At 40.3% G+C, this 21,052-nt stretch overlaps 1 protein-coding gene and 2 pseudogenes across 1 annotated transcript in view; 1 reads left to right on the top strand and 2 right to left on the bottom strand.

The window, feature by feature from the left end:
• Positions 1 to 688: 688 nt before the first annotated feature.
• Positions 689 to 1,560, top strand: LOC121487158 (annotated as a pseudogene).
• A 1,396-nt stretch (positions 1,561 to 2,956) lies between these two features.
• GTF2B (general transcription factor IIB) overlaps positions 2,957 to 21,052 on the bottom strand; it is a 35,324-nt gene continuing 17,228 nt past the window's right edge. The window contains exons 3-7 of the mRNA XM_041750445.1: positions 14,766 to 14,899; positions 9,746 to 9,892; positions 9,484 to 9,613; positions 6,183 to 6,464; positions 2,957 to 3,469 (exon numbers count right to left, since the gene is read on the bottom strand). Coding sequence (XP_041606379.1) covers positions 3,336 to 3,469; positions 6,183 to 6,464; positions 9,484 to 9,613; positions 9,746 to 9,892; positions 14,766 to 14,899 — 827 coding nt within the window. The 3' untranslated portion in view covers positions 2,957 to 3,335. The remainder of the gene's footprint in view (positions 3,470 to 6,182; positions 6,465 to 9,483; positions 9,614 to 9,745; positions 9,893 to 14,765; positions 14,900 to 21,052) is intronic.
• Positions 18,480 to 20,931, bottom strand: LOC121488135 (annotated as a pseudogene).

The following is a 21,052-nucleotide window of genomic DNA, read 5'->3' as shown; positions in this document are numbered from 1 at the left end:
GGAACAGGCCCCGCTGAGATGGAGAATGCTGGGGCGGGGGCGGGGGGCAAAATATGGACCTGCTGTGGGCTGTCCCCCTCCCGACTGAAACTGTCCCAGTCATCACAACAAATGACTCCCCTAAAGGGCACTAACCGTACCAGTAAGACGGATTCCAAACACACACACCCCTTCAGAACACCCACACTCCTGAGGCCAGGGATGGGAGAAGAGAGGAAGGGGCGCCGCTACTACTACCGTTTGGCTTGGCATGTTTCCTTCGATATCCGAAATGGAGTTAAACTGATTAAACCACATTGAGTGGCACAGGGACAATTAAAAAAACAAAACAAAACTAATTTTACTTATATCCTGGTAGGTTAGCTCTTAAAAGAAACTCCATCCCCCAAATATGCTTTCTGTCCCCAGATTAAACTTTAAAATCAGTTCTGCTGATCCAAGTTTTTTAACTAGAACACAAAAAATAAAAGTGGCACACATGAGTGGCAGGGGCTAGGCTTTCTATCCCTTTTATGCTTATCTGCGTTTTTCTGGTTATTGAATATTTTTGTAAGCAGGAAAATGAAAATACTAAACAAATCCTGTTATTACACCTGGACCGCAACCGTATTTTAAAAACACAGCATAGCTGCAGCTGGTCCCAACCACGGCCTTCGGGTTGACAGCCGCACAGCAAGGCGTGCAGCAGCATGGCCACTCCCAGGCGGTTTCCGACGCTCGTGCATTTGGAGCAGAGAGAGGGGACGCTATTCACGGTGCTCGGTAACCTCACCAAGCGGCCCTACTGGTTCCACATTGAGTACCTAAAGAGTCCGAAGACCGTTCATCTCGAGGATGGCTAGTTGAAGCGATCTTCGGCCGAGGAGCAGAGCACATTCCGCACGTGGAGTGTGTGTCGCAGACCCTACTCCACGTTAATCAGTGGGACCCCGAGGGCGAGGCCGAGATCTTTATATTTGGTCGGCCTGATTACCAGAAAGATGTATCCAAGATGATCATGAATTTGGCTATCATCGCCAACTCCGGGCACAAAGAACGGAACTGGGCTCAGAGAAGGCCCCTGCCCAGGATGCAGTGACCCAGCGGACCCTTGACACTCCCCGCGAGGCGGCGACCCAGGGGTCCGCGAAGGCTGCCCTCGAGGCGGCGACCCAGGCGTCCCCGAGGGCGACCCGCGAGGCAGCGACCCAAGGGTCCCCAAAGGCTGCCCGCGAGGCGGCGACCCAGCGGTCCCCGAGGGCGACCCGCGAGGCAGCGACCCAGGGGTCCCCGAAGGCTGCCCGCGAGGCGGCGACCCAGCGGTCCCCGAGGGCGACCCGCGAGGCAGCGACCCAGGGGTCCCCGAAGGCTGCCCGCGAGGCGGCGACCCAGCGGTCCCCGAGGGTGACCCGCGAGGCAGCGACCCAGGGGTCCCCGAAGGCTGCCCGCGAGGCGGCGACCCAGCGGTCCCCGAGGGCGACCCGCGTGGCGGCGATCCAGGCGTCCCCCCGCGCGGCGGCCCGGGAGGCGGCGACCCAACGATCTCCTGACGCTACCCAGGGTGTGGTTACGGGGTTATGAAAGTACTTCGGGCCGGGAGCAGGAGCCAGGCAAGGATAAAGTGGAAGACCTTACTAGTGCTCTGTTCATCTAAGTCTTGCTGCTTCTGGCAGAAGCTGGGGAAGGGATGGTTGTGGGTGATTTTGGTCCCTGCCCCCACGTTAAATGTTTGCAAACACTGATCTAAAGAGTTCTAATAAAGAATTGAATTTCAAAAAATAAAAAAATTAAAAAAAAATAAAAACACAGCATAAACAACTGGAAAGAACCAAATACTGGTGCTTATTCTAAGTGAATTACAGGTATTTTCATTATGCATTTTCCAAATGTTCACTAATGTGCCTGCACTGCTTTTTGATAACAGCGGAAATAATTAAGATCTAGCTGACTGGCTGCAGCCCGCAGAGGTCGGGAAGTTTTGTGATCAATCACTGGACACTGGGGAGCATCCGAGGGGAGGACCACTGCTCTCAGTCCATGCTCGGCAAGATGGGTACGTGTGGTGCTGGGGACCAAACACGAGGGTGCCTGGAAGGGAGACACTGACCAACCTAAGATCCCTCCCCTCCTTCCCAGGTTTTGTTCTGGATGGGATGGGTTCTGCCCAGAGTCATCCCTATTCTGGCATTTGTTTCTCTGGGGTTTGCGCCCAGCTTTGTGTGTCCTACATTTTGTGCAAAGGAGAAATGCCATTTGTCTTCCATTGCCAATAGAAATGAGAGAAAGTCTGAGCTTCTTGGGAGGAAAGTCCCGTTTCGGACCAGAGTCTGAACCTGTCTACTGGGCCGCAGTAGGAGCCATTGTTCTAATCTGGTACTAACCTCTTCACAGACGTTACCGTGACACCTGCTTTAAGGCCGAGCAGTGTACAGCGGTGATGCTTAGCATGGGTTCAAGTCCCCTCACAAAGTACCTGGTTGGTAAAAGGGCAAAGCCCTGTTGGTCTTTGCCTACAATGCCTGCCAGTCAAGACCTTGAGTCTGGAGTGTTGGCAAAACACCTACAAATCCCAATCAATCACTCGGGGGGGGCGCGGGGAGGTGCTTACTAAAAAATTCCTGGACCTCCTCAGGCCAAATATTCTTTACCCTAGGAGTATCTCAGTAAATAAAAATAAGTAATTGTAGATATGCAGGCTCTATATAACTATATGTTATTCTCCAAAAATTGCAATCTTAATTATCTGCTCAAATAAGCAGCTCATTGAGGGGAGGAAAAAAACTTTAAACGTTTTTCTCTTTCTTCAACCAATGCCTTTCAAGACCCAGTTCATCACTTCTGGCTTTTTAATATATATATATATATATTAATAAACTGCACACACCCTCTTTGATGTTCTTGATGTCAAGAGTGGGTCCCAAAGACGAACTCTGCTATAAAAACAAAACTATATACATGGAAAGAAACAGAAAACAAGGACCTCTATCAGCTTTATTAGCTGCAATGATATGCATAATTTGTAATTATATTATAAATTACAGATAACATGTAATTATAACAAAAACTTTAGTTTTGAAAAACATTTTATTCAAGAATTACATAATTTCAAATATCTTCCAAAATACAGTTTCCTAGATTGCTACAAAAGAAAGCAGATTCAATAAGAAATTTAAATCATTAAATATGTTTCACTAGTATATACATACAGAATGCCAAGCAATTAATATTTAGCCCTGGAATGCGTACCATGTCTCTGTTTTTCCTTATTAAAGAGAGGCTCAATCCAGCACTTGGTATAGGCTATGTACAACAGGCCAAGTTCAGTGTTCGAAGAGTTTGACATTAGCTGTCTCAGCTTACAGCTGTGGTAGTTTGTCCACAGGGGTGTCAAATTTGAAGTCTGTAGGAAACAGATCTGGGGCTCGAGGATAGATTAGCCTGTAGGACTGTCTGATTGTAACATCAGCAACACCAGCGATATCCCCAATTTCTAAAAGACAAAAAATCAAAATATTAATTATAACTTCCATCCCATCTCCCTTCTACTACCTCTGTTCCAATTTGTGGGACACAGTAGTATAAAATCCACAGTGAAAAACCCAGAAACGAATTTTAAAACCTATCAATGGAAATCCATGCCAAAAGGTAGAAAAGAGGGCTACTGCTGTTAATGACGGCAGTTGGCCCTCTTACCTCAAAGGGTTGTCACTGCGGCATGAAGAGGTTTGCTAGACACAGAATATTTGAACTGTGCTCCGGGCATAGCACCGTGAGTGAGAACTATTGTAGTGAAGTGACTTCTTTTTCTTCACAGTAAATCTTTCTGACGATCATGGAAGTACTCCCATGAATACATTCTTATAAAGAAACTCACTTTATTATTCCCATGTTTAAAAGTTCCCCTGTAACACCTCTGGGTTAATTCTGTTAAGTTCTTTGGAGGGCAGCCCAGGTGGCTCAGCGGTTTAGCACTGCCTTCAGCCCAGGCATGGTCCTGGGGTCCCGGGATCGAGTCCCACATCAGGCTCCCTGCTTGGCATTGGAGCCTGCTCTTCCCTCTCCTACTCCCCCTGTCCATGCTGTCAAATAAATAAAATTAGAAAAGAAAAAGGAATCATATGTTAAATATTGTTCTACAACCTTTTTCTACTTAGTTCATCAGATATTACACAGCTGTACATTCCAGCATAATGTGGATGTTTTGCTATTACCCACACCTAACACTGAGCACAGAGAATTCACGTATTTCTAGTTTATTACAGAATCCTATGAGTAGGTCTACTTTTACCCTTCAAAGTCATTGTCACCTTTTTCCCTTTTTTTTTTAAAAGGTTTTATTTATTCATGAGAGACAAAGAGAGAGTCAGAGAGATAGAGGGAGAAGCAGGCTCCTCGCAGGGAGCCTAATGTGGGACTTGATCCCAGACTCTGGGATCACACCCTGAGCTGAACGCAGATGCTCAACCACTGAGCCACCCAGGCATCCACTTTTTTCCTTTTTATTAGAAGTCCCAAAGGACTAGTGCTTGACAATTATTTGCTTACAAATACTTAATCAAAATGGATTTTTAAAACAGTCTTTAACACTAACTCATTTTACCACCTTTTCACGGTTCAAATCCTAAGGGTTTACAGATTTTTCAGTGTGGACGCCTGCCATCAGTGTGCCATGAGCTAGTTTTAAATTTCATTATCTCATGCTGCCTTACATTTATTATCTCTCTTGTAGACACACATACTGGTGAATGTCAACTGGCTGATGGGAGAGGAAGAAAAGGGCCTTAACTTCCAAAAAAACAAACTTCATGTAAAACACAAACGACATAAAGTGCCAAGATAAACACTTCTGTGCAGTTGATTAGGATAAACTTTACAACTAGGAATGAAGGTAAGGATGCTCTGCTTAGCTTCAACTTCTCAATTTTACCAGAAGACTCAAAATTTCCTTAAGAAATATGAGTGGAGGCCAAAAGGAATGGATAATGGCACATTTAAATAACTAATGGTTGGCTGCTTCTTTCTAATCATTCTTCTATATAATTTATTACTTTATTAATATAGAAACCTGCAGCCTAAGCGGAGGTGAAAGGCTGTTCTTAATAGGTTATTACAAAGTCGGTGCAGCAAGTCATCTCACTACCTTTTAAATTTAGAAATGACTGCTTCTTTTTCTTTATAAATCTTTTTGAGGCTCACGGAAGTAATTAATAAGTGCTTGTAAAGAAATTCACTTAGTGCCTCTGTTTGAAAATTCCCCTACAACAATAAACTCAACTCTGCCTTTAGAAGGTTGAAACTACTTATGTCAGTGTCTTAAGAAACTGCATACCATTCAAAAGGAGAAAGGGAATGGGCTTCACAGAATGTTACAACCTCATGGTCAGCACAAATTCCTAGTGTGCCCAGCTGTAGGAGGCCACACTGGGAAGTGCGAAATAAGCATGGCCCCCACCTTTTAAGATTGACAAGACCAAGTTTTGAGGGAGTAAAGGAGGACTATTTAAAATAATGTTTTGGAGTGACAAAAATAGCTCCTAGAAATGAAAAATGTACAAACTACTTAATTTGAATGGGAAGGGTGTCCATACAGTTATGCTTCCAAACATTTTATAAACCACTTAAGGAAAATACAGTATTTTGCTTTTAAATTTTATTCTAAGAAACTACTTTTTTAAAAAAAGATCTATTTATTGGAGAGAGAGAGAGAGAGAGACTGAACTCGAGCAGGAAGAGAGGGAGACAGACTCTCAAGAAGACTGCCCACTGAGCGAGGAGCCTGACATCGGGCTCGATCTTACAACCCTGACATCATGACCTGAGCGGAAATCAAGAGTCGGCCACTTAACTGGCTGAGCCACCCAGGCACCTCAACTGAGAAACTCTTTCTTATTTATTTATTTATTTTTAATTTTTATTTATTTATGATAGTCACAGAGAGAGAGAGAGAGAGAAGCAGAGACACAGGCAGAGGGAGAAGCAGGCTCCATGCACCGGGAGCCTGACGTGGGATTCGATCCCGAGTCTCTAGGATCGCGCCCTGGGCCAAAGGCAGGCGCCAAACCGCTGCGCCACCCAGGGATCCCGAAACTCTTTCTTAAATGTGGGTTCGAGTTATTTACCTGCTTTGTGCTTAAAATGAAACACAATTATATACTACAGGCCTTCACAATTTCATCACTACTCCTTCTGAGGAAGAATCCTACCTTTTTGGGTCCTCTTCTCAGCTGATGCCTGTGAGGCCATGTAAATGGCTGCCGCTGCCACAGAGATCGGGCTCCTTCCAGGAACCAAGTCCAATTCCACAGCTTTACGGGCTATATGTGTAGCTGCCATCTGTACTTGTTTAGGAAGACAGAGGTTGGAACAAAATCTGGACATGAAGTCCCCAGTTGTAATCAAATCCACACTGGTTTCTAAAGCCTTCAAAATAAGTTTAAAACATCTACCAATTTCTTTCTTAGAAATTCGTGACACGGCACATATTTCTGAAAGAAAAAAAAATTTAAATCCACAGTCATATGATTCATTTAAAAATATATCATTTCTGATTATAAAATAAATTTTAATTGCAAAAATGCAATCATGCCTTCAACAGCCTGATTAAAAAATGGGCATAGGATCTGAATAGATATTTTTCCAAAGATAACATACACATGGCCAATAGGCACATGAAAAATGCTCAACATCACTAATTATAGAAAAATGAAAATCAAAACCACAATGAGATATCACTGCACACTGGTCAGAATGGCTATTATCAAAAGGACAAGAAATAACAAGTTGTTGGAGAGGAGAAGACATGGAGTAAGGGAACCCTCATGCACTGTTAGTGGGAATGTAAATTGGTGCAGCCACTATGGAAAAAAAGATGGAGGTTCCTCACAAAAACTAAGACTAGAAATACCATATTATCCAGCTATTCCATTTCTGGGTATTTATACAAAGAATATGAAGAATAAAAAGACAAGGATTCAAAATGATTTATGCACCCCTATGTTCACTGCGCATTATTTACAATACCCAAGATACGGAAACAGTCTATCAATAGATGGATGAAGAGGAGGTATATCAATACGATGGATACTATTATGCCTTAAAAAAGAATAAAATCTTGTCACTAGAAAGTATTATGCTACGAAGACAGAGAAAGACAAATACCATATGATTTTACTCATGTGGAAAACGAAAACAAAAAATTAACAAATAAAACAAAAACGAATTCATGGACACAGAACACACTGGTGGTTACAAGAGGGGAAAGGAGTTGAGGAGTAGGCAAAATGAATGAAGGGAATCAACTATATGGTGATGGCTGGTAACTGGATTTTAGTGATTACTTTGTAGTATGTAACATATGTCAAATTACAGTTGACCCCTGAACAACTCAGGGATTAGAGGGTGCCAACTCCCAGCACAGTCAAAAATCCATGAATAACTTTTTACCCTCCCCAAAACTTGAACTACCAGTAGCATACTGTTGACTGAAAGCCTTAGCAATAATAGTCAACATTTTGTATATTATGGATTGTATTTTAACAAAAAAGCTAGAGACAATATTAATAATATCATAAGAGATGGGACGCCTGGGTGACTCAGTGGTTGCATCTGCCTTTGGTTCAGGGCATGATCCTGTAGTTCTGGGATTGAGTCTCGCATCGGGCTCCCTGCATGGAGAGCCTGCTTCTCCCTCTGCCTATGTCTGCCTCTTTCTGTGCCTCTCATGAATAATAAAATCTTAAAAAAAAAAAAATCGTAAGAGAAACACTTACAGTACTGCACTATGTAAAAAATAAATAAATAAATCTGCATATAATTAGATGCATGAAGTTCAAATTTGTGTTGTTCAAGGATCAAATGTATAATATTGTGCACCGAGAACTCACCTATGGCATATATGGTATATATGGTATATATAGTGTATACACACACACACACACACACACACACACACACACACACACGGTATATAACATACCAGTTACCTCAATAAAGAACAAAACATGCCTTAAAAATGAATCTCTAATCCTCTCAATACTTCCCATAGAGCTAATTTAAAATTTCTCAGTTAATTTTTAAAAAAAATTATATATTTAGTTTTAGAGTGAGCACCCACGAGCAGTGGGGAGGAGGAGGGAGAGAGATTCTCAAGCAGACTCTGCACTGAGCCTGGAGCCTGATGCGGCACTTGATCAATCTAGATCACATGATCTCCCTGAGATCATGACCTGAGCCAAAGCCAAGAATCAGATACTTAACTGACTGAGCCACCCAGGCACCCCCTCAATAAATTTAAATGTTTATCACACTTTAAAGAAGTCTTTGAAATGAATTAAATGTCGGTTTTTATTATTTCAAAATACTAACAAGTTTCAATTCAAAGAAACAAGTTTTTTCAAATAATCCAAAACTCCATTGATATTTATGTATAAATCTTTTGTAAGGAGTGTGTATCAAGGAGATAAAAGAATATACCCAAAGCTAAAGGATACTTCTCAAGCTACCCAAAGTCATATGTATATGCAATCCCTGGGGTCATAGGCTATAACAACAAAATGAGATTAAGTATTTGACTCTGTTATTCTAAAAATTAAACTACCAAACACAAATTTAACAAAAGCCTTAGTTTTAGTTGTAATAAACAATAAGATGATGAGGATAAAAGCCACTGCCTCACCCCGGTGGCTCAGTGGTTTAGCTCAGTAGTTTAGCGCCGCCTTCAGCCCCAGGGTGTGATCCTGGAGACCTGGGATCGAGTCTCACATCAGGCTCCCTGCACGGAGCCTGCTTCTCCCTCTGCCTGTGTCTCTGCCTGTCTCTATCTCTCAAGAATAAAAAAAAAAAAAAAAAAAAAAAAAAAGCCACTGCTTCATTGTAAGATATTCATGGGTGAATGAAAGGTAATAAAAATCTTAAGCTGAAATGAACTCTGGCAGAGAAAGTCAGAGCAATAAGGGTCACAGCAGCACTGTGAATAAGCTGTCCTATATTCATCTTGAATACAAACTGGATGAAAAATACAAGTTCTTTCAAACCCTCCAACTTAAGGGTGAAAGTGCAAACTGTTTAACTTGAGAAAAATGTCCCTGATGTTTTCTAAGGCTTGACTCCTTCACTTGTAGAGACCTGTACATGGTCTTAGAAATAGTTTTCTGTGCATCAAGTGTACAGACTTAACCAGTAACAAAGGCATACTCTGGCTTATGATACCAGGCCTCAAAGGCCACAAAATGCAGTCAACTCAAAAGATCTCACAAGCAAAGAACACAGAGCTTACATGGACTAAAATGACTTTACATGGGAAAAGAGCCTGAGAAGAACATGGTTCAGATCACAGAATTAATTTTTGTCAGAGAACAAATTAAAGAGGTATTTGGAAATGATACCAAGATGGATACCGTATGTAACCAGGGAAACCTGACTTAGTTACATGGTGTCCAAGTTCCTTGACTTTGGTCTGTTACTTTAACACAGAGAATATTTGTATCTCTGCAATTAAAAACTTACCTTTGAATGTCCTAGGAACCCCTTCTTGTCTACAGGCAATATAGAGACAAGCGGAAGCTATGGCATCATTAGCTCTTCCCTTCAGGCTCTTCTGTTCATACACTTGCTTGAATAAATTATTTGTTCGATCCTTCAAAGCAAAGAAACTAAGTTTAATTAACTCTAGGCCATTTAATTAGTTGCAATATCAAAATTTCATGTGTTCAATAAATTACACTAAGTCAATGTCAGAATGGCTTAAAGGAGACAGACAAAAACTTACAACTATATTTCGGGGGAGGTTGATTCTGTCTGCCATAGTAGTGATTTCTTTGAAAGCATTCATCATTGCCCGATCAGAACTACTCATTGTTCTCCGATTTTGGTACTTAGAATTGCCAAATTCATCAAAACTTGCAGCTCCTGTACCCTGTAAAACAAGGTTTTATAACTTTATGCAAAAAAAATTTTAAATCTGAATAGACATTTCTAAGGAAACAGAACTTATACGCTCTTGACTGTATAAGTCCAAGAAATCTACCCTGTGCCTCCTCTCTAATCCTCAGTAGAATAAGTACCAGGTTGAGATGGTGTAAATGAGTAACTGTGAGAGAGCTCAAGAGTATAAACCATTACCTAATAGACCTAAGGAGAAAAATGAAAGGATCATCTCCAAAGGTGCTATAAAGGCAAGCAAACAAAACTCAAAAGCCATTTTTTTATTTCAAACTCACAAAATATTACAAATGGGTATTTCTTTGTATTAGAAAATCATTCTCCCAGGCCCAAAACCAGCACAATTATTAATGGGAAGAAAAGGCATACCTTGTTTTATTGTGCTTCACTTTACTGCACTTTGCAGAGACCGTGTTTTTGTACTGTTAACAAATTGAAAGTTTAAGGCAACCCGAAGTTGAGCAAGTCTATTGGCGCCCTTATTCCAACAGCATTTGCTCACTTCAGGTCTCTGTCACATGTTAGTAATTCTTGTAACATTTCAAATTTATTCACTGTATTTCTTACAGTGATCTGTGATCTTTGATGTTACTATTGTTTTGAGGCTCCACAAACTGCACACTTTTAAGACAGCAAACTTAATAAATTTGTGTGTTCTACTGAGGAGCTGTTTCCCCATCTCTCTCCCTCTCCTTGGGCCTCCCTATTCCCTGAGACTCAACAATATTGAAATTAGGCCAGTTAATAACCCTATAATGGCTTCTAAGTCAGAGAAATAGTCACACGTTTCTCACTTTAAGTTGAAAGCTAGAAATGATTAAGCTTAGTAAAGGAAGGCATGTCAAAATCCAAGGTGGGCTGAAAGCTAGGCCTCTTGTGCCAAACAGCCAAGTTGTGAATGCCAAGGAAATTAAAAGTGCTACTTCAATGAAGACACAAATGATAAGAAAGTGCAACAGCCTTCTTGCTGATATGGGGGAAAGTTGTAGTGCTTTGGGACAGAAGATCAAACTAGCCACCACATTCCCTTAAGCCAAAGCCTAATCCAGAGCAGGGTCCTAACTCTCTTCAATTCTGTGAAGGCTCAGAGAGGTGAGGAAGCTATAGGAGAAAAGTTGGAAGCTTGCAGAGGTTGGTTCCTGAGACATAAGGAAAGAAGCTCTCTCTCTAATATAAAACATGAAACACAAGATGAAGCAGCAAGTGCTGATGTAGAAGCTGCAGCAAGTTATCAAGAAGATCAAGCTTTGAGAATTCATGAAGGTGACTACACTCAACAACAGATTTTCAATGTAGATAAACAGCCTTTTATTGGAAGATGCCACCTAGGACTTCCTTAGCTAGAGAGGAGAGGTCAATGCCTGGCTTCAAAGCTTCAACAGCCTAACTCTGTTGTTAGGGACTAATGCAACTGGTGACTTAAGTTGAAGCCAATGCTCATGTACCATTCTGAAAATCCTAGGGCCCCTAAGAGTTATGCTAGCTACACTGCTTGTGCTCTAGAAATGGAACAACAAAGCCTGGATGATAGCACATCTGTTCACTAATTATTTTAAGCCCAAATGTTGAGAATAACTGCTCAGAAAAAAGACTGCTTTCAAAATATGACTGTTCATTGACAATGCACCTGGTCACCCAAGAGCTCTGATGGAGCTGGACGATGGGGTTACATGTTGTTCTCGTGCCTGCTCACACAATATCCATTCTCCAGCCTGTAGATCAAAGAGTAATTTCAACTTTCAAGTCTTCTTATTTAGGAAACACATTTCATAGGCTACAGGTGCCACAGACGGTGTTTGCTCTGATGGCCCTGGGCAGAGTCCACTGAAGACCTGGAAAGGATTCATTACTCTAGATGCCACTGAGAACATTCGTGATTCATGGGAAGAGGTCATTATATCAACATAAACAGGAGACTGGAAGAAGCTGATTCCCACCCTCATGAGGACTTGGAGGGATTCAGGACTTCACTGGAGGAAGTAATGCAGATGTGATGAAAGCAGCAAGAGGACAAATAGCAATCTCATGAAGAGAAGGGACTGAATGAAGATGGGACTGACTGGCTGCAATCTCAGGATCAAACTTTCAAGGATGAGGAGCTGCTTCTTACAGATGAATAAAGACAGTGGTTTCCTAAGATGGAATCTACTCCTGGTGTGGATGCTGTGAAGACTGTTGAAATGACAACAAAGGGTTTGGAATATTAAATAAACTTAGTTGAAAGGGCAGTGGCAGGGTTTGAGAGGACGGACTCTAATTCTGGAATTAGAGTTCTACTGTGGGTAAAACACTAGTGAACACCATCACAAGCCACAGAGAAATCACATGTGAAAAGAAAAGTCAATTGATGGGGCAAACTTCATTTTTTTAAGAAACTGCCACAGCCACTTACCATTCAGCAACCATCACATCGAAGCAAGACCCTCCACCCACAAAAAAAGCGTAATTCACTGAAAGCTCAGATGACGATTAACATTTTTTAGCAATATTTTTAAGCTAAAGTATATGCATTGCTCATTCATTCATTCATTCATAAAGAGAGAGAGAAAGGTAGAGACACAGGCAGAGGGAAAAGCAGGCTCCATGCAGGGAGCCCGATGTGAGACTCGATCTCGGGTCTCCAGGATCACGCCCTATACTGCAGGCGGCGCTAAACCACTGCGCCACCCGGGCTGCCCGCATTGCTTTTTTAAAACATAATGCTACTACACCCTTAACAGACTACAGTATAGTGTAAATATGACTTTTATATGTACTGGGAAGCTTAAAAAAGCAATTGACTCCCTTTATTGTGGTATTTTGCTTTATTATGGTGGATTGGAACTATACCCAGTGTCTTGAGATATGCGAATACTAGGAAAACTGGCCAATGTGATGTAATTACATAATGTACTTATGTAACCATACTGGTATAATTACTTTAAAGTTAGGCAACAGAGCAAGGGAGGGGTAAGGGGCACCTAGCTGGTGCAGTCAGTAGAGCATGCAACTCAAACTTGGGGGGATTTTAAGTTCAAGCTTCAAGCCCCACTGTGAGGTAGAGTTTATTTAAAATAAATTAAAAATTAAAATTAAAAATAAAATTAGGCAAGAGAAAAATTAGGAGTAATAATTTGGGAAGGAAGTGATAAACTTTTTGCAGATAGTATTTTTGTATATAAAATCACTGTGAAACTGCTATAAATAACAGAATTCATTAGAGGCAAGGTCAAAATTAAACAGAAATCAACAGCCTTCATATGTATAACTAACCAGTTATAAGGCCCTGAAAGAAACAAACAACAAAAAAGAGAAGTCTCTAGGAATCAACTTACACATGAAAGACCTTTATGAAGAAAACCCATCTAGAAGGACACATATGACTAAAGGCATATGGAAAGGCATACTATGTTTGTGAACAGAAGATTTATCAGGAAGAAGCTCATCTTCCTTAAGTCAATATGCAAATATATCTAACCAAAACCTCACTGAAAATAATAACCAATTATTTTTTTTAAAATAAAGTGATCCTAACCTTTAAATGGAAAAGATGAATGAAGCAAATGCTGAGAAGGCAGAACAGTGAGGAGAACTAAAGCTACTGGATACTAAGAGTGTGATTTGATGTCCGACTGACTAGGCCAGGACAGAGAAAGGATACAAAGTCCGGAAATATTCCCAAATACCTACAGAATCTAATACATGAGAAATGTAGCATCTTAAAAAGCTCCTTTTGCCACGTAAGATAAACAACTGTCAAAGGACAGAGGAGAAAACTAGCGATAGTGGTTACTGGTTTCTGATGAGGAAAGAGGGCTGCAGTGGGAACTGAGTTTGGGGGTTAAGGGTGAAGAAAATCTTGGAAAATTGTGTTTGTTTTCCATTGATGTTTGACTCATGAATTTTCTACTTAAAAAAAATTAAACACTTTTTAGTGTTTTTAGTGTTTAGTGTTTAGAGTGTCAATTAGTCGCAATCTCAGATTTTAAAATGTCCTTCGTATACTTTTCCTCCAAACCTATAAGGCTAAAACAAATGCAGAAATCAGCTAAAGATATTTCTGAATATAATACTATCAACTCTTACCCAAGTCTACATTATGTTTTTCAAATTTTATATGTATTTTATAGGGTATGAAAAAAGAATTAATGACCTGCTTTTTCATAACATTTTCTTGAAGACAGACTATGCAGTAGTATAGCTCAAGTCCTGAAATAGTACCCCTTCCTTGATTAGTTCTTTGGATTATTGCCACCACTCCTTCCAATTCAGATAAAAGAGCAAAAAACAGCCAAGCTGCCAGACAAATTATGCTGTTGTCTTATCTAACAGTAGCAGCTACCATTTACTAAACACATGCTACATGTTGGGCTATAAATACTTTACATACATTCCCACCTAACCTTCCAACTTTCTAATAAATACTCTTACTCTCACCTTACTGATGACGAACGTACATTGCTTAGGTAAGTCATGAATCCACCATTGGAAAACAGGCTATTCTGAGCTATAATTTATCTTAGGTAATGTGGGGGTGGGGGGAGGGAAAGACATCCATAATATTCAAGGAACATATCAATATGAACTCACAAAGATCATGATACATTCAATTTTTGTGCAAAATGTGCCTCATGGAAACAAGGGCCTGAGATAGACTGTAATTTCGATCTGTTGGTCTCCCCGTTAAGGTAGAAGAAGACCTGTGTACGGGAACAATCATTCACAATAGTATTACTGGTAAGTTTTATTTTCAGGTCAAAATTCCTCATGGGGGCGGGCAGTGAAGGATACTTTTGCAAAGTTCCCAAACTCTCAAAGGCTGGGAGTTCAGTCCACAGTTTATGTTTCCTGCCAAGTGGATTTATTACCTTGCCAATCATGGTAGACAAATCTCCATCACTCAGAAGAGGATTCTGAGAGTCTCCAACTCGGGATGGATCTTTTGTTGCTTTATCATTGCTGAAAGTTCTCCATTCAGATCCCACATCAATAACCCGGTCACCTAAGAATATAAACACAAATCAAAACGGTCTTGTCAAGACAGGATTTACTGAACACTAAGACCTTTTATTCCTAGGAAATCACAACATGGACATCTGGGCTCCAGTTTAAGTTTCATGTCTCAGACATCTATCCTCAAACAGTCCTTTATTGTGCCAGTCCAATAACAACCCTCTTTAACCATTATGCCAAGATTAGTCATATTCTAACTCGTAGAAGAAAAAGAATTGGGATGCCTGAGTGGCTCAGCTGAGCGTCTGCCTTTTGCTCAGGGCGTGATCCTGGGTCTGGGGATCAAGTCCCACATCGGGCTCCCTGTTAAGGAGCCTGCTTCTCTCCCTCTATGTCTCTGCTTCTGTGTCTCTCATGAATAAATAATATTTAAAAAATAAAGAATTACCCTCCCAAAAAAAAGCAAAATAAAGCTACTCATATGTGATGCAAAGATAAAAAATATAACTGCAGACCAAAATTTTCAAGAAGCATAGAACAAAACACTGCTCACGATGGTATTAATGCACACAATTTCATACAAAAAGCTATTAAATTTTCATGGGAAATGCTTTGCAGAGAACTGAGCCTAAGCTTAGTAACTACTGAACAAAAAAATATTTTTGGCCAAATAATTTATACACAGTAAAATGTAAAGCCTAGAGCCAGTGAGAAAAAAAGCCAGGTAGGGAAACTTCTTTTTAAGTAAAGAGACAGTGGTGAAATAGATCATGCGAAGAAGCAGATATGAACAGATCCAGTTGATAACTGCTTTGAGAGGAATGCTCGGTGACTGGTAACATCTCCACAGACAAGAGTCACCACTGAAAACTTGCATATGCTGTCACTGCATAAACATTTTCTCTTAATCCACACAGGCTTGTAAAGGTAGGTACCCCTTTAGTGCCCCTTTTAGAAATAAAGTTAATTTGCCTAAGATCACTCAACTAGAACTGAAATATGCATCAGATCCCAAAGCCTGTTATTCTATACTGCATCTATAAAAACATGAGCTCTTCCACCAAAGAGTGATAAAATTGAAAGCAGAAACCAGGCCATTTGCACTACTGCCTAAACAGAAAGGAGAAAGAAACAGCAGAAATTAGTTACCTTAGCAATTAAAAGAGGTGCTGGTACTGACAGTCAATTAACATAACAGTTCTGAGAATGGACTCTACCATTTGCTACTTAGTCTTGGACAAATTACATCATTTTAGCTTTAAATTTCCCCAATAATCTTACAGTTTAAAGACCGTAAAGATTAAATAAACTAATACAGGTACAGTTCACATAAAGTGATTTAAAAAGTTCAAAATGAGTGCTTGATATTAGCTATTTGTTGCTGTGAATGAAAATAATATAACATATTCTGACATTTCTCTCCTATTGGTGAGGGGAATAAGGAGAGAACACTGGTTGTAAAACACCTGTCTTCATAGCAGACTTTAAAAGGAGCAGAGTATTCCCGCTACAGGTATTTGATCACAGGGGCAGTAAAGAGAAAAGGAAGGAACTCAATGTATACTTGGCTAAATCTTTTTTTTTTTTAAGGTTTTATTTTTTTATTTATTCAAGAGAGACACAGAGAGAGAGAGAGGCAGAGACATAGGCAGAGGGAGAAGGAGCCTGATGCAGGACTTGATCCCAGGACCTGGGATCATGACCTGAGTGAAAGGCTGACGTTCAATCGGTGAGCCACCCAGGTGCCCCTCTGCTAAATCTAATGAACTATTCTCTACCTAGTCAATTAAAATGCTTATACTCCAAAATAATCATCTAATCTTTGTGTTCTATTTAAGAAAACATGTAAATGTGCAATAGTTATTCGCTTCTGATGGTTTTGGAGTAATTTACTTTTTTTTGAACACTGGAATCACTTGGGAGTACCCAGCTATCACTTGGGACTATCATGTATTCCTGTGACAAGGGAACTACAGTTAGAGGCAGGGTCCCCACCTGCCACACCTGTATGTAGTAAGAATGGTTAAGGAAAGCAGAAGCAGGTGATCAGTTTATAAGACAGCTTCAGCAGATGAGAGATTGAACAGGTGGCCCAAAAATAGGATAGAAAGGTAAAATGGATGGACTGTCATGATGGATTTCTCTGCTTCCTCCTCATAAAAACAAACATCACTGAACTTGGGAAGCAATTCGAATTATAATATTTTTGAAAGTAATGAAACCTATAATCATAGACTGAAGGTCTTACTGCAGTACTAACTAAACAGGGCTCTTGTCTCAAATAGATCACTCTAAGAGACTGATTTTTCTTCCTTTTTATAAAAGAGTAATAATGGGGATCCCTGGGTGGCGCAGGGGTTTGGCGCCTGCCTTTGGCCCAGGGCACGATCCTGGAGACCCGGGATCGAATCCCACATCGGGCTCCCGGTGCATGGAGCCTGCTTCTCCCTCTGACTGTGTCTCTGCCTCTCTCTCTCTCTCTGTGTGACTATCATAAATAAATAAAAAAAATTAAAAAAAAAAAAAAGCTTCTTATCTTTAAAAAAAAAAAAAAGAGTAATAATGCTTGCACATATATATATATATGTGTGTATGTATGTATATGCAAAACAAAATAGGATATTTTGTTACCTGTATTCTCAACACCAGAGAAAGCTACTGTAAATATTTTAGTGTATATATCTTCTGCTTTTTTAATTCGTGTAGGTTTTTCCTAAAATTATATCATTTTGTGCCTGTTCCATGAAAATCTCTATTCACTACATCTGTATCATACCAAAACAAGATTTTTAAACAGTTTAGCCCCTTTAATAGCATCCACCAATTAAAGTGATACCCTAATGTCTCCATGCACTGTTTTCATTTTTAAGATCTTTTTAATTTGAGGGGCGCCTGGGTGGCTCAGTGGTTGAGTGTCTGCCTTTAGCTCGGAGCATCATCCCAGAGTCCTGGGATCGAGTTCCGCATCAGGTTCCCCACAGGGAGCCTGCTTCTTACTCTGCCTATGTCTCCTCCTCTCTCTGTGTCTCTCATGAATAAATTAATAAAATCTTTAAAAAATATTTTTTATCTAAGAGATAGCAGAGGGAGCTAGAACAGGAGTGGGGTGGGGGGGTAGAGGCATAGGGAGAAGCAGAGTCCCTGCTGAGCAGAATCCATGCAGGGCTTGATCTCAGGACCTGAGCCAAAGGCAGATACTTAACTGACTGAACCACCCAGGTGCCCATTTTCATTTTCTTAAAGATTTTATTTATTTATTTGGGAGAGTGAGAATGTGCGCAGGTGCATTTGAGTGGGAGAATGGGCAGGGGGTCGGGTGGGGAGGAAAGGGAGAAAGAGAATCTCAGGTAGACTCCCCACTGAGCAGAACATCTCAGGACATCTGTGCAGTGGATCCCAGAACCCTAAGATCACAACCTGAGCTGAAACCAAAAGTCTGACATTTAACCAAGTCACCCAGGCTCCCCATGCACAATGTTTTCAGAGGGAAAAATGGGAATCTAACTTTGCTAGTTAGAGAAATAAAAACACAGGAACATGCACGCAACAGAAAACTACTATGGCCTTCATATTTGGGATTACTTGACAAATTCTAAATTAAAAAAATCAAGTATCATTATCTTGTAATATTTTAAAGAATGTATTAAGAGAACAGCATAAATGAAAAGATAGGGAGGTATGCTCACATCTTTCAAGTGTCTCTAGAAATCTAAAAATGAGGCATCTTGGCTAACTAGTACTTTACTTCATAGCATATTCCTTTTGGCTCCAAAATAACCTACCATGAGTTTCTTTTATTGGTTGCTTTGTACTGCCTTTAAAAAGAAATATGAATTAGTGGGAAAAGAGGAGTGCAAGGAAGCTGGCCTAGGATAGTATAAATAGAAAACCCAAAACTTGGTAGTGATGTAATTTTCCCACATACGTGGGAACAATCTACATTACTCATTCAACAATCTGTGATTTGTGCTTAGAGCCATTCCCTCTTTTTATATTTTACTGCTCAAAACATAGCATTGGTAAGAAATAAAATTTCCAAAATAACTCAAATAGCATATCATGAAACTGTAACCGGACCAACAGATTAAGTGCATGAGTAACAAAATAAGACTGACCATTCAAAAAAATCAGAGTGCATAATGGATTTCCATTTGAAGAAAACCTAAATGTGGCAGCATTTTAGAAGTTGCTCTGGAAGAAAACTACAATACATAAACTTTTCAAGGGTAAGTACACAAGGCAGCCATAATGTTTGGGTATAATCAACCTTTGAAAAAGCAGCGGCCTGCCAATAAACACTTGCGCGCGCGCGCACACACACACACACACACACACACACACACACACAAAACCTCCCACCCATATCCTTTCATGTTCGAGGAACATGAACAGAGGACAGAGGAACAGGCCAACTTTTACAAGTTCCACTCTTAACCAAACACTGATTTTTGTAAAATGAACACCAGATAGAAAGTCTATTATGAAAATTTATAATAGCCAAAATAAAACCACTACTATAACATAGAGAACACAGCACGGTTCCTTCCTCCATCTAGAGTGGGACTGCTACCACTTTGACCAGGTTCCCGAGCCAAAAAAGTAAACACATTCAATATGTATATCATAACATTACACACAGGTACACTTCTCAATCCATGTATTAGAGAGCTGTCAGAAGAGAATGAAGTAATTTTTTGAAGTGAACAGAATAAACCATTTATTTTTATTACAAAGTAAACTTCTGATCCAATGCTACACTGGTAAACAATTTCCCCTCATTAACGTTCCTACCTAAAACACAGTTTAATTACAACATAATCTGACTGGAACTTGAAAATACTTCTGTTCCATGACTGAACAGTGAGGTGAGTGTAGATTTAGGTTTTCTTGATGAACCAAAGACAGGATGACAGCCTAAAAGACAACTGAAATTCCATATGGCCAAAAGTTAAATTTTATTTCACTGGCCCAAACTTATTATTATTATTGGTTATCAACAATATCCAGAATGACTTCAGGAAGGAGAGGTCAAATTTCATCAATCACCCCCTCTCAGCCAAAAATAAATAATAAAGGATAAGGGTTGGGTTTTAAATTTCACTTTGTTACTATAACATTGTCTTTTTTTTTTTTTTCCCCCAACTGATCAACTATAAGCATACATCTATTCCAAATGGAACTGCTTCCACAGCCCTTTGGATATCAATAAATAAATTACAGTCATTCAATTTGTAGCTCTTTTCTCCTTTAAAGTACTTCTAAAAAAAAAATAAAAAATAAAGTACTTCTAAGCAGTATGTGTGACATATACTACAGAGGTAGGAATGACCATCTTTAATATAATAAATTGTCTTATTATAGAGGATTTCTGAAAATGAAACTGACAAATACTAACATGCCTCTGATGAGTACCAAGAGACCACATAGCCATCTCCTCCTATTTGAAGAATTAGTTCCCTGGAATGTTCTGGCCTTCACAGGGCACTTGATAACAAGATCCACCAGGGCTCCAAACAAATGCGCTAATAAAGTCCTCCACCATTCTCATTTGGCGATTCTTTGGACCACCCAATCTTGCTGGGAGAGAGGGTGGTGATTGTCCTGTTTCCCCCAAAGGGACATGTAGTGGTTGTGAAAGGAAGGATTACATTCTTCCCAGACCACAACACAATCCTCTTGTTCATTTTTGGCTTGACATCTAAGACAGGCATCCATCACCTGGACCCAGGAGATGGTGCGCCTATTGCACTCCATGTCCCAGCTCCACGTGGCCACCGCATTCCACTTTTTGAGACAGAACATTTGGTTGCCTCCCGGACTTGGAGCCTGAGCTCCCAGAGTGAGAGGACCCGGTGCAAGGTTGTTCACCATCTTCCATGTTGGCCATGGCAGCAGCGTGGAAGCCTGCAGCAGAGACGTTAGGTTGGGGGGAGCGAACTAAGATATTTTTACCATATTCTAAGAGAGTAAGTTTCATTTCTTTTTCAAGAACAATTCGAGAATAATTGCCAAAACCATTCACACCAACTGCTATGGCACCAACCTCATGATTTGGCATTTCCACTCTTAAATATTTACCTACAAAAGTCTCATACAAGAATGTTCATAGCAGCATTACTCATTTTACTAAAAACTGGAAACAACCCAATGTCCATTAACAGGAAAATGTATACAATGGGATATCTCTCAGCAAATAAACTAC

This window comes from Vulpes lagopus, chromosome 3 (genome assembly GCF_018345385.1).
Source record: "Vulpes lagopus strain Blue_001 chromosome 3, ASM1834538v1, whole genome shotgun sequence".
Classification (NCBI taxonomy): domain Eukaryota; kingdom Metazoa; phylum Chordata; class Mammalia; order Carnivora; family Canidae; genus Vulpes; species Vulpes lagopus.
Note: the sequence above shows the minus strand (reverse complement) of the source record. Positions and strands in the feature narration are given on the sequence as shown.